General features: G+C 50.8%; 1 protein-coding gene and 1 pseudogene across 2 annotated transcripts; both read right to left on the bottom strand.

Annotated features, from left to right (window-relative positions):
- Positions 1–1510: 1510 nt before the first annotated feature.
- On the bottom strand, positions 1511–2382 carry Gm25432 (annotated as a pseudogene).
- An 8611-nt stretch (positions 2383–10993) lies between these two features.
- AI837181 (expressed sequence AI837181) lies at positions 10994–13167 on the bottom strand. 2 transcript variants are annotated; one of them, NM_001256515.1, is made up of 2 exons: positions 13003–13167; positions 10994–12374 (listed from the first exon to the last, which is right to left on the bottom strand). In NM_001256515.1, the coding sequence occupies exons 1-2, from the start codon at positions 13140–13142 to the stop codon at positions 11969–11971; spliced, it is 546 nt and encodes a 181-aa protein (NP_001243444.1). In that variant the 5' UTR covers positions 13143–13167; the 3' UTR covers positions 10994–11968. The 2 variants fall into 2 exon arrangements, with proteins under 2 accessions (NP_001243444.1, NP_598910.2); NM_134149.2 differs by having other exon boundaries at positions 10994–12360.
- Between the last annotated feature and the right edge of the window lie 98 nt (positions 13168–13265).

The raw sequence follows: 13265 nt of genomic DNA, 5'->3' as shown, positions 1-13265 counted from the left end.
TTACACTTAAAACAGCTTGCACTTCTTTAGTGTATTGGCTATGTGTATTGACTTATGTAGTCATCTTCCAATCAGGATATTATCATCTGCGCACTCCCTGAGGGCCCTCCTGCCCCTCTGCAGTCGGGAGTCACTTCCATAGCCATAGATTAAGTTTTGCTCTTTTAGAATTCTGTACCACTAGAGTCACACTGCATAGGTTTTCTGTTCTGGCTCTGACTCTCTTTATCTTGTGCAGTTCCTTCACAGTGGGTGTGGCTATGTTTGACTCTTTTATGACTGTGTAGTATTCCATGCATGCAACCACAGTTTCATTGACCCAAATGAACTGCACTAAAGGTTGAATGGACCCTGCAATTCCGAACTCAGGGAGGGGGATCCCTGGAAGTTCAACACCGCCCTGGTCTACACAGTGAGTTCTGGGCTAGCCTGCTACAGACCCTGGGACAACAAACATCAGCTATAGTGTTTATAGCTGTTATTCAAGCACTTGGGAGGCAAAGAGGATCCAGGTTATCTTCTACTAATAGCAAGTTCAAGGCCAGCCTGGACTACATTAGAGGAAGTGGAATGGAGTCAGTTGTCAGGGAGGCAGGGCTGACTAAAAACAAGACACTCAAGACACTGACAACCTAGAGAGGTGGTCAGAGTACAAAGAAAGCAGTCCTGAGGTTCAACAGCATGGGGGCAGTAGCCTGAGAGCATCTGGGGCATTCCTGGAGCCCCTAGGATGGATGCAAACATTCTTTGCAGCTGGGGTGGGGGTCAGTGGGAAAAGGCTTCTTGGCAGAAAGGGCTGGAAGTCAAGGGAGACATTCCTAGGGCTGGAGGCAGTGAGTACAAAGGCCTGTGGGTGGGCAGCCGGGAAGGCCATGGTAGCCACGATTCAGGGCACACAGCAGAATGTGTATTGAAGGGGTGAGCTGGAAGGTGGGCTGGCAAGTCCTCAGCCAATACCCCGGGACAGCAGGCTGAGCAGCCTGACCCAGGTTTGGCAACGAAATATCTGGGGTAGATATTTGAACAGGGATATGGCTGGGGTCTGGGAAAGGGATTAAGCCATTTGCTGACTCCCAAGGTTTGGGCCAAGCCATCTGATGGGCGGACTGTGGAAGAGGGAAAGGCAACAGTGGAGAGTAAAGCCCCAGCCAGGGTTGGGGGCTCGTGCTGTGTGTGTGGCAGCCTTCCTTCGGAACACCCTGATTCACCTGTGTTACATCATCTGCCGTCACCCACACTACACCGATGTGAGGCAGAGGAGGACCTAGTCCCCAAAGAGGTGACTGGACCAGGATAAATGCCACAGAGTGTCAGGGGCAGCTCTGGTGTCCTCAGTCTTATAGAGAGTCCCTGTCACCACGCCAGTCACTTTCCAGAATCCAAGAAGTGACTCGTCCCTACTGGCTGGGTCTTACAAGTCACACGAGACCATGTCACTCTGTTTTCCTCTGGAATCCTCAGTATTGCCTTTTTTTTTTTTTTTTTTTTTTTTTTTTTTCCTGGTTTTGTGTTTTTATTGGGGTTTTATCATGGGCAGGAGCTGCCACCACAAGGTATGCCCCTCCCACCAAGCAGGTCCGTTCTAATCCTCCTGTGCTTTCTGGGACTTTTTCTTTTTCTTTGTGCTGCTCTTTGTGAAGTTAGCAGCAACTTCAGGCTCCTCAGAAAATTTCCTTTTCTTCTTAGGGGTGGTGGGGCTTGCTGCCTCTTCTGGTTCACTGGCCACCTCCTCCTTAGGTGAGGACTTCTTTCTCTTAGCACTGCTAGTGGCCATCTCTTCAAGGTCACTGGCCAACTCCTCCTTGGGAGCTTTCTTTTTCTTGGATTTAGGTAGAGAGACAGGTGGGTCTTCCATTCCATTTTCCTGGGGTTTTAACTTCTTTTTCTTCTTAGATTTTTCATTTACCTCCTCACACTCCTCTGGGGTACTGCTGTTTTCTGACGAGGCCAGGGCCAGTGCAGCCAGTCGCTTCTTTTCCTTCTTCAAGCGCTTCTTCTCCTGTTTTTCCAGCTTTCTGGTGATTTCAGCAGCCGCTTCCTCTGAACCACAGCTTCCTTCATGACATCCAGGTTCTTCCGTGGGATCTCTCCAGTCTCATAGAAAGACAGCCGTTCCTCAACTTGTTCTCGGAGTTTTTCCCCAAATACACTTGTGGGGACCTCAGAGAAGCAATCAATTCTTGAGGCAATACTGCATTTGTTTGCTAGGTATCGGGAGATACGGCCTTTGTTCTTTGCAGCTGCTCGGCCAATGAAGGTGGAATGAAAAATGAGTCCATATTTTGGTGTGTTACCCCTTGTCTTCAGGGCTCTGGAAACTCGGTCCCCTTTTGCTGGGCCCTGGGAATCACTCAGACACCAGGACTGGCCAGTATTGCCTTTTTAATGTTTTTTTTTTAATCTATTTGATTTTAAAATAGGTTCTGTACCTGTGCCTGTGGGTTTGAGCACATGAATATAGGTACCCAAGGAAGCAGTAGAGGCTGCCAGACCTGGGTGCTGGGAACTAAATCTTTGTTCTCTGGAAGAACAGCAAGTGTTCTTAATCTCTGAGCTACCTGGCAAACTCATTCTATTTATCTGTTTTTAGCTTTTTGACACAGGGCTTTACAACGGAGCCTTGGATGCTCTGGAGCTCTTTAGGTAGACCAGGCTAACCTTGGACTTTTAGAAATCAGGCTGCCTTTGCCTCCTAAGTGCTGGGATCAACGGTGTGTACTGACCCTCTCTCTCTCTCTCTCTCCCATGCTTCCTTCCTTCCTTCCTTCCTTCCTTCCTTCCTTCCTTCCTTCCTTCCTTCCTTCCTCTCTCTCTCTCTCTCTCTCCCTCCCTCCATCCCTCTCTCTCTCTCTCTTTATTTCTTTCTTCTTCCTGTTACAATAAAAATCCAACACCAATAAGCCCACACAGTGAGTTCTGGGCTAGCCTACTACAGACCCTGTGCAAAAGCCACACAACTAAGTCGTTATATTTATAAGCTATATGCCTACATTGGGCAGATCTGCCACTACACGACTCTATTCCCCAGCTATGAGACCCTTGCTTCGCTCAGCTTCTCCAGGTCATGTGGTTCTGCTCCATCCTCCTTCCACCTCTTCTTCCTCTGCCCTTCTTCCCTTACCATTCCTCTCCTCTCTAAAGCCTCCAGCCCCACCTTTTCCTTCCACTGCCCAATCACAGTCTTTAGCCTTTATTGACCAGTTAAAATGGGGAGGAGGTTCATATGAAACCACTTGAGTATGTGATCCACTCCTCTTTGGGGCAGCTCCTTGTGAGGAAGCAAAATTAATATCAGAATACAACCCACAATTTTCTTTTCTTTTCTTTTTGAGATAGGGTTTCTCTGTGTATCTCTGGCTATTCTGGAACTTGAAGACAAGGGTGACCTCTGCCTTTGGAATGTTGGGATTAAAGACATGATCTATCATTCCTGGCTCTTAGAAGATCTGTCTCTTTGTCTCTGTCTCTGTCTCTGTCTCCGTCTCTGCTCCCTTTCCCTGCCCCCACTATGTGTGTGTGTTGTGTGTGTTGTGTGTGTGTGTGTGTGTGTTTCTGCAGAGGCCGAAAGACAGTGCTGAGTCCTCTGGAGCTGGTGGCTGTGAGCTGTTTGACATGTGTGCCAGGCACTGAACTCAGGTCCCTGGGCAGAGCAGCCAGCTCTCTTAAGCACTGAGCCATCATCCTTCCAGCCCTTTAACTGGTCAATAAAGGCTAAAGACTGTGATTGGGCAGTGGAAGGAAAGGTGTGGCTGGAGGCTTTAGAGAGGGGAGGAATGGTAAGGGAAGAAGGGCAGAGGAAGAAGAGGTGGAAGGAGGATGGAGCAGAACCACATGACCTGGAGAAGCGGAAAGAAGCAAGGGTCTCATAGCTGGGGAATAGAGTCGTGTAGTGGTAGATCTGCCTTCTTTTTCACCCATCACACACTGAGTTCCTGGACCCAGGAGATCTAAGGGTGGAGGTGAACACTGGGCCTCTCAGTCCCACTGCAACCCACGTAGCTAGGGAGGCATCAGGCTGTGGGAGCAGTTCCCGAGAGAGGGAAAAGAGACTGTAGCTGGCTAGATGTGTCAGCGAGGCTGGCCAGGATGTGTCAGATATCCTTTCTTACCCAGTGTATAACTAAGAGGCTCACTGTAAGAGCAAACGCATATACAAACCCCCTTGGCAACCATCCTTAAGGTAGTGTATATGTCTTAGCTTAGTCCCTCTTTGCAAAACCTCCTTTTATCACGGTGCAAACTTCCTTCGGTGTCTATGGCTCAGTCCTTTCATTTGTATCTGCTTTTTGGGTTGCTTGGGGGAGTAGACAGGTTAAATCATGGATAATGCTCGGAGGGAGACTCCCAGAAATGCAAGAAACATGTTAGAGTTCTCTCTTGCTGATAAGATTGGTGCCATGTAGCCCATTTCCTCTTCTGTGTGTCCACAACGGCTCTGTCCAATTAGCCTGACCCACTGAGTGGGTCCTGTTCCATTTAAACCCAAGCCCAGGAGGGTTGGAGCTTGTCTAGCAGTTTTTCAGCTCTTTCAAAAGCCCAGACCAAGGACTCCCCTCCCCCATAAACACTTCCGGTCCCCAGGCTCCCAGGAGCCTGCCCTGCTGATCGCAGCGGTGCCAACTCCTGCTCTGGCCAGGAGTGGGATGAGACGCTTATCCTGGGATGAAAGGCTGGCGGGCCTGGGCTGCACCCACAAAGCGCCCCACCCGAGCTGTGAGGACCTCCAGGCACTGGTGTAAACTGAGTCATGGGGGGCAAGGGAGTGAGTCATGGAGCCTGAAAGAGAGCCAAGTGGGGCAAAGCTTGCCTGCGCCTGCGCAGGGGCTGCTTGCCCCACCTCAAAAAGCCATAGCTGTCAGGCCCCCTGGGGTACTTACAGACCGAGATGACCAGGACCATCTGGGGCAATTGAGCCAGACTTTCCCTGTGTGTGTGTACATTTCTGGGCGTGTCTGTGTGTGTCTGTGTGTGTGTGTGTGTGTGTGTGTGTGTGTGTGTGTGTGTGTGCACGTGTGTGTGTATCTCTGTTTCTGGGCATGTGTGTGTGTGTGTGTGGGGGGGCTATGTCTATGTGCATATATGCACACGATGCAAGAGGTGAGCGTCAACACAGGAAAGGGAAGCTTGTTTGGTCAAAAGTCAAAACTCTGGAGAGGTTCTGGCAGGAACTTCACTGCCCTCTCCTGGCCTCTGAACGTTTGGCTGACTTATTTTATTTTATTTTATTGTGGCAGCCAGTTTTCTCTCCCTTCAGGAGCCGCAGAGGAGGCCTGGTATGGGACTTGGCTATCCTCCAGGGTGCCTGACAGGCATAGCTGGGCCCAATGGTAGAAACCAATCAGACTTAATCTTAAAGAGGCTTCTGCCTCTGCGAGCTAGGATTGCTGGGGGACCAGAGACAGAATGCCCTGATGCCCTGATGTAGGAGGCATCCTTAGGAGCTGGGCAGGCCACTAGAGCATCTGTAGTCTTGGCTCTGTCCAGTTTTTACTTTCTTGTTTGTTTTGAGACAGGATATCATGTGGCCTAGACTGGCCTCACACTGCTGTGTAACTGAAGTTGAATTTGAACTCCTAACCTTTCTGCCTCAGCCTCTCGGGTGCCTGACTCCACTTTGACCATCTTAGCATCTTTTAATCTCATTTTTCATCAATAAAAGGAGTGCTGTGTGGGGTGGAGAGAGCTAAGGAATATAAGGTACCCAGTGTTTGCCTGTGCAGAGCAGGCCTGTATAAGTGTTTGCTCTTACGATGAGCCTTGCTTGTTTCGTTCATAAAATAGACAAGAAAGGATACCTGAGCTGTCCTGTCCAGACTTCATTCCAGTTGCAATCTCTAGTTTCCTTTCTTGAAAAGCTGTCCCCACAAACCTGCTCCCTGCCCTCTCATCCTTCTGCCTAACTCAGGTATACTATCCCCTCCTAGGAGGCCACTGGCCAAAGAAAAACCAGGTGAAGTGTTTCTCAGACTAGTGCCCTTAGCTTTACCCTTCAGTGCCTAGGGCATGTACGTCACAGAAGTGGGGAGTTTCCCTCCTCAGTGAATCAGCCCTGTGACCCAATCTTCATTCCTGCCAAGGCCCCTCCCAGTCAGCAAGAGCGGGGTGCAGCTGGCCTACTAGGAAAATCCCCCAAATCGTGCCAAAGCTTTGGTGGAAGCATCTCCCAATCCAGCTGTGCCCTGTACTCCCGGATTCTGCCCCAGGTCCTAGCTGGAGTTGGGGGTCAAATAGAGTCTCTCCTTCCCAGAACACCCCCTTGTTCCAGGGGCTTGAGGTTTGCAGTGTACTAGGAAGGCATGGCAGGGTATGTCTGTCTCTCAGGCCTCTGTCAGACCTCTCTCAGTTTTACTAATGGAGCAGACACAGGGGTTTGTCTAAGTTTGGCCAGCTCCTACACAACCCAGTGTTTCCATACTTCCATGTAGGCAGGAACTGGCTAAGCAAGAGAAGCCCTGCTAGCCCAGGTTTCGGGGAAACCCTTAGCTTGTCAGAGGAGCAGTCCTCCCTGTAGGCTGGAGAGACTCTTCCTTTCCAGACAGGCTGCACTCAGCTTCTTGATCAGTGTTGGAGGAATCTGTGTTTGGGCTCTGCTTGTCTCCCATGTGAGTCCGAGAAGCTACCTTGTGTACTTCACAAGTTAACCCTATGTCCCTGCAGGGCACTAGTTCTCTTTGCAGCACCTCTGCCTCAAGAGCACGTTCAGTAGCAAGACTTAAGCATGTAGCAGCTGCTCTGGAGTTGAATGAGTTCAAGTCTTGGCTCTGCCATATGCTTGCTCTGCAGCCTTGAGACAATGAACTGGAATTCTCTGGGACTCAGTTTCCCTTTCTGCAAAAATGGCAAGAATGCCAGAGCTCGAGGCTGCAGAGGGGGCACACACGAGTCAAGCACTGGCTGTGGCAGAGGACGCAAGTGTCATTCCAAACATCCACACGGTAGATCAAAACCATCTGTAACTCTAGTGTCAGGGAATCCAACATCCTCTTCTGGCTTCCCTGGACACAAAGAACACACGAGGCACACAGACAGACGCACAGGAACAACGTCCACCACATAAAATCATTTAAAAATAAAAGAACTAAATGGAGCTTAGATAATGTATGGTTTTCATACAATCCCTCTGGATTCAAGAATGTTATTTGGTGCTTGCACCAGGCTTGACTCTGATCTGGATGCTGAAGGTGCCCTGAGGATAAACTAGTCATTGTCCTTGAGAGTCCCTAGACATATAGATTGAAAGCCACACGTAGGAGAGCCACACGGTTAGAAAGCTAGTGGGTCTGAGATGTGCCATAAGCTAGCAGTGGTGATGTCAGGCATGCCAACAGAGGTTACCCATCAACAGAGGCATCAAAGTGGGAAAGGGTAGAACGTGGGCAGGAAAGCCGTGTTCTAGAGCAAAGATAAAGATAAAGCGGAGAGATCAAACAGGTGGAACTCACAATACCTAGATCTGATGCAAGTCTTTTACTTCATGATCTCTGAAGAAGTTATTCTGGACTGGGAGATGAAATGTAGACATCACTCAGCCTTAGTAGAGGACAGTCTGGGTCTGTGGTTTGGGGACCAGCAGGAGACAACTATCAACCAAGTGATTGCCAAGTAACCGCTGATTCTGTGATGGGTACCACACAGCAGGTGTTTAAGAACAAAGAAGGCCTGAGGCCCCAGGCTCCATGCCAAGGTGGTAAAGGATGTGCCAGTTGGCTTCAGTTGAGTGCAGAGATAAGGAAGCTGTGCCTAAGGACAGCTGAGACAGCTGTTGGGGACCTGGTCAATGCCAGCCCAGGGCAGAAACCTTGTTTCTAGTTGCTGTAGAGAATCAGGAGTGTGGGCATCTCTATAGAGATCTGTGGACCTGGTTTGTGGAATAGGACAGAGATTTGGGGTGGAGGAGCAAGTTAGTGGCTGTTGGCTTAGTTTGGGAGACAATGAGAAAGTGCAAGAGGCCATGGAAGGCCATAGAGATACAGAAGAGGGATGTGCCAGGCTTTGCAAGGAAAGAAAACCTGGGCTCTCCATACCACATAGACATCTTTGTGGGAACACAAGGCTTTGCCAGGATGCCACTCCTCTGCCTAGGGAGAGTTGGCCCACTTTAGTCAAGTACAAAAGCATTGACAATCAGACAGGCAGGGCACCTGGCTCCAACTCTGAGCTCTGGGGATTTCCCAAGTTTGGGCTGAGGTGGACTTGGTCCTGGGGAAGCTCGGGACAGGGAGGCAACTGGGGAGGGGGTTAAGCTAGCATCTCATGACTCAGCCACTTCCACCCAGTCATCCCAGCGGCATCTCCGCTCCTCTGCTCCAAATTCCAACTCGGTGAGGCTGCTGGAGGCTGATTCAGCGCTGGCACGGCACGGGAGCAACATCTCAGGGAGCTCTCTGCCAACACCTCCCTGGCCTCCAACCAAGACCTGGGCGGGCACTGGTCTGGGGAGGCAGAATAGTGCATAAGCCAGGTCCTTAAGACTCTAGCAGCCATGCAAAAGAGGATGGCCCAAAGACAAAAAGTCACGCCAGTGTCCCTGCTCTGTGGGTTGTGTATGTGTCTGTCAAGACAACAACAGGGGTCAAGGACCACACTCTGCCCGAGAAGGGAAGGATCAGTGGCAAGTCCCAGCTCTGCTCTCACACTGAATCACCACCCCAGGCCATCCTTTCTCCTCTTGGCCTTAATTTCTCTCTTTTAAGATGGTTTTGTAGCTCTGACTGTTGTTGAACTTGCTGTGTAGACCAGATTTTCCTCGAATTCCCAGAGATTCACTTGCGGGTATGGACTTAAAGGCGTATACCATCACACATAGCAGTAGCAGCTCCTTGACGGCAGGATGTGGTCAGTATCTCTTTAAAGAGGTCAGAATTGACTGATGCATGTGGGAAGTTCTTTATAAACTGTTGTGTGGCTCCTGGATAGGGTGGCAGAAGTGCATGCCAACCCCAGGACTTCTGGATAAAACTGTCCATGGATATTCAAGCTGTTCACTGGCTAGGCTGTTCCAGCCCAGGTGCTGAAATCCAGCCCATCTCTTCTTAGAAATCTGCATGCCCTGCCTGGAACTGCAAGGACAGAGGGAGTCCCTTTATCTAAATCCTGCGGAACACACTTGGTGGTTCAGACCTGCAATCCCAGCACTCAAGAAGCTGTGGCAGAAAGATCAGAACTCAAATTGTGCTACATAACAAAGCCCTGTTTCAAAAAGGCAAAATTATGGGAGCAGAGGGCCTGTGGATATAGCTACACTGACAGAATGCATAGCAGACACTAAACCCTGGATTTAATCTTGGCCACTGTATAAACCTGGACAGAACTACATAAATTTGGGTGTGATGGTGCACACATGTAATCCTAACACTCAGGGGGTGTTAGCAGAGGATCATAAAGTCAAGATGAACACAGGACTGGAGAGATGGCTCAGCGGGTAAGAGCACCAACTGCTCTTCTGAAGGTTCTGAGTTCAAATCCCAGCAACCACTTGGTAGCTCACAACCATCTGTAATGAGATCCTATGCCCTCTTCTGGAGTGTCTGAAGACAGCTACAGTGTAATTACATATAATAAATAAATCTTTAAAAAAAAAAAAAAGATGAACACATGTGAGGCAGATGGTCTACATTGCAAGTTCCAGGTCAGCAAGAGCCATATAATGAAAACATGAAAAGACAAGCAGGCAAATCTCTTGAGTTCCAGGCTGGCCTGGTCTACAGTTCCAAGACAGCAGGGCTACAGAGAGAAACCGTCTCAAAAGATAAAACAAGACAAAAAAGCCTGAGCAACTGAGATGGCTCAGATGACAAAGGTGTTTGCCTGACCTGAGCCGGATCCTTGGGAGCCATATGAGGGAAACCCACTTCTCCAAACATGTGAGGCAAGCAGACTCGGTACCCGCCCCCTGAAAAGTCATTTTATATTTTATTGTTTTCAATACTTTGTAAAGATTTTTTTCCATGTATGGGAGTTTTGCCTGTATGCATGTCAGAGCAGCATGTGTGCAGTTCTTACAGAGGCCAGAAGAGGTCATTTTATCCCCTGGAACTGGAGTCACAGGCTGTTACTAATCACCACCATGTGAATTCTGGGAACCAAACTAAAGGTCCTCTGGAAGAATAATTAATGCTCTTAACTGCTGAACCATATCATCAGCCTCCTTGCCCCAACCCCATCTCTCTTTTGAGACAGGATCTCACTGTATAGTCCAGACTAACCTAGAACTCAGAGATCCAACTGTCTCACAAGTACTGAGACCAAAGGCTATGAATGTTTTTGAGACAGGGTCTCACTTTTATGTAGGTAGCTCTGGCTGCCCTGAAACTCACCTTGTTAAACAGGCTAACCTTGAACTTACAAAGATCCAACAGCCACTGCATCCCAAGTGCTGGGATGGAAGGCATGTACCACTATGAACAGAAATTTTTAAAAACCTAAAAGCTGGAGATGGTGGTGCAGGATTTTAAATCCAGAACTTTGGGAGGCAAACACAAATGCATTTCCCAGAGTTACTGGCCAACCTAAGGTACATAGTAAGTTCTAGGCCAGTCAAGGCTACATCGAGAGACTTTTTTTTTTTTTTTTTTTTTTTTTTTTGTCTTTTCGAGACAGGGTTTCTCTGTGTAGCCCTGGCTGTCCTGGAACTCACTTTGTAGACCAGGCTGGCCTCGAACTCAGAAACCCGCCTGCCTCTGCCTCCCAAGTGCTGGGAGAGAGACTCTTTCTTAATAAAATAAAATGTAAAACAAATATACCTTGGGACCAAAAGAATATACCAAAAAAGGCCTTGGGCCTTTCTGGAAAGACTTAAAAAACTGATTTTGATCCATGGTTACAGAGGGGAACAGCTCTGAAGAGGTTCTCAGCGATGGTGCCTGGCCTCCGCACAGCAGCACACTACTTTCACCACTGAGGGAGGAGGAGAAGGCGGCCCACTCAGGCTGGAGCTGTCTCTTCCGGCCCCATCTTTCCTCGAGAGCCAACACAGATAACCATCAGGACAGTGTTTGTAAAAAACACTCAAGACACAGACCCGAGCTGGGTTTTATTGAAATGTCAGGAGCAGGCACATGTCAAGGTAGCCAGGGAAGGGGTGGTGGTGATGCAGGCTATGAGTTTGCAGGGAGGAGCAGACCCCATGTCCATGACCCTGCGTCTCCTCTTGGCCAGAACATGTACAGGTCCCAATAGCATGCTTAGTCCTGGAAGGGCCCGGCCACCTGGACTATGATGGCGCCAAGGGCAGGGGCTGGAAGCACTAAGTTTTCTCCCTTCTGAGGGAGGAAAGAAAAGGAAGAATGCAGGCTAAGTATAGTGGGGACAGAGGTGGCCAGGACAGACTTCCTCGAGTCTCTGCACCCAAGCTGTGGTCCTGGGCAGTGGTGGGGAGCAGCATCAAAGAGGGCCGCCGAGGGCCCCGCCCTCCAAGAGCCAGAGCCCCCAACCTGTGAGGGTGGGAGTTGGCCCTGCACAAAGAGAGCAGAAGTGCAAAGGGACTGAGTGCAGGCAGTTCCCACGCCAATGAGTCCTCAGGGCTAAGGAGCTCAGCCTTCTTGGGACAAGGAAGAGAAGAAGGAAGGATCCAAGCAAAAGGTGGTCTCTCCTGCTCGGCCCCATTAGGTCAGTTCTACATTGTTGGCACGGTCCAGCACTCGAGAGCCACGGGTATTGCCTCCAAGCTGGAAACGGCTCTCATAGAGAGTGGGGCAAAGGTGCCAGCGGTTGGCTCGGTAGATGCCCAGGTAGGTGTAGACATCAGGTTTGTAAGTGAGCAAGCACTTAATGCCTGCAGCACGAATGGCAGAATCTGCTTCCAGCACACCCAAGCGGTCCGTGAAGTCGTCCGTGTAAACACAGATGACCTGGCGCCCACCCTCTTTGGCCCGTGGGCTCACCTTGGCCACCTGGAGACGGCCCTCAACTACAGCCCGGGCAATGCCAGCCCAGGCGTGGTCCAGCTTGAAGCCAGGTGACAGGTGAATCAGCCACTTGCCGGAGAGCACATGGTGGGTGATGGCCAGCTGGCGCAGGGTACCTGGTGTGATGGGTCGCCCACTGGTCTGCAGAGCCTCCCAGGCCGCCTGCAGCCCTTGTACATCCCCTGAGTTGGGGGTGTAACCCTGCCCATAGGCTGCAATCCAGCCCACAGGTTCAGAGTTGGGTGAACCTGGGTCCCCATAGCGAGTAACTTGAGATGGTGGGTACTTGGCCAACCAGGCATCCAGCTCTGTGGCAGGTGTGGTACGGGCATCAAATACCAGCCAGGGGTCCATATCGGCTGCCATGGCCTCTGCAGCCAGGTGCTCAGCAGTGAAGCCATCCTCCCGGCCACCTGGAGAGTCTTCCTCTTCCAGCTCCTCATTTGGTTCCATCCTGTTGTGAGGGAACTGAGTCAGAGGTTTGAGACAGTAAATAAAAAGTGCTGGGTCCTGGAGGGTGCCAGGCACTGCAGTAAACTGTGGCCCTGGGCAAGACATAATGTCTGTGCCTCAGTTGCTTCATCTTCACAATGGGTAACAACTGATCCTGTCTAGATTTGTCTCCAGAATAAGACGCCTGAGGTGGAGTAGCTATAGTTAGTACTACTTTCACTGCTTACAAACAAGGAAATTGAAACTCTTAAGAAAAGGGGCTTGCCCAAGGTCATGCCCGTAAAGAGCGCCAGAGCTTAAGTGTGAACTGGCACGGGGCTCGGCTACACCACCGGACTAGAGTCCTGCAAGGTAGCGCGGCGCTGCAATATAATGGACGTAGGCAAAACGCAGGGTCGCCAACCTCAGAGGATGGCTGTAGAGGGCCAGGCCTCCCCCGGTGAACGATTGGGGGCACCGTGAAACACCGAGGCTCTGAGCCCCAGAGAGGGCAGCGGCCCATCAGGGGGTCAATGGGTACCATCCAGACTCGAACCAGATAGGACCAGGCCTGCGCGAGGACCAGGCTCCAGCCCTACCACATCCGCCGCCATTAGTGCCCACAGCTTAAGGGTTGCCGTCCCTCTCGCCACCCCGCAGTCACCTCCGGCCTTCACTCCGTTCCGCGCCAACCCAACTTCGGGCCCGGCTCCGTTCCTGCCCGGGATCTGCTGCGCCGCCGCCGCCGCCGCCGCCACCCCCGCCGCGCCCCGCCCCTGCCACGGCCGCCGCCGCCGCCGCCATCTTAGGGTCCCGCCACCTCAACAACAACTTTATAGACAAACACAGTCACGGGGCGGGGCCAGAGGCGGAACCAGAAGGCTAGGGGCGGGGGCTCCAGGGGAAGGGGCGGGCAGCGTCCAGGGG

Source organism: Mus musculus, chromosome 19 (genome assembly GCF_000001635.26).
Source record: "Mus musculus strain C57BL/6J chromosome 19, GRCm38.p6 C57BL/6J".
Classification (NCBI taxonomy): Eukaryota; Metazoa; Chordata; class Mammalia; order Rodentia; family Muridae; genus Mus; species Mus musculus.
This window is presented reverse-complemented; position numbering and strand designations above follow the sequence as displayed.

Excerpts from the sequence above, each read along its gene's own strand:
- AI837181 (NM_134149.2), bottom strand. The coding sequence starts at position 13,142 with ATGGCGGCGGCGGCGGCGGCCGTGGCAGGGGCGGGGCGCGGCGGGGGT. Across the intron at positions 12,361-13,002 it reads GAACGGAGTGAAGGCCGGAG|GATGGAACCAAATGAGGAGC; the intron begins GTGACTGCGGGG and ends CCCTCACAACAG.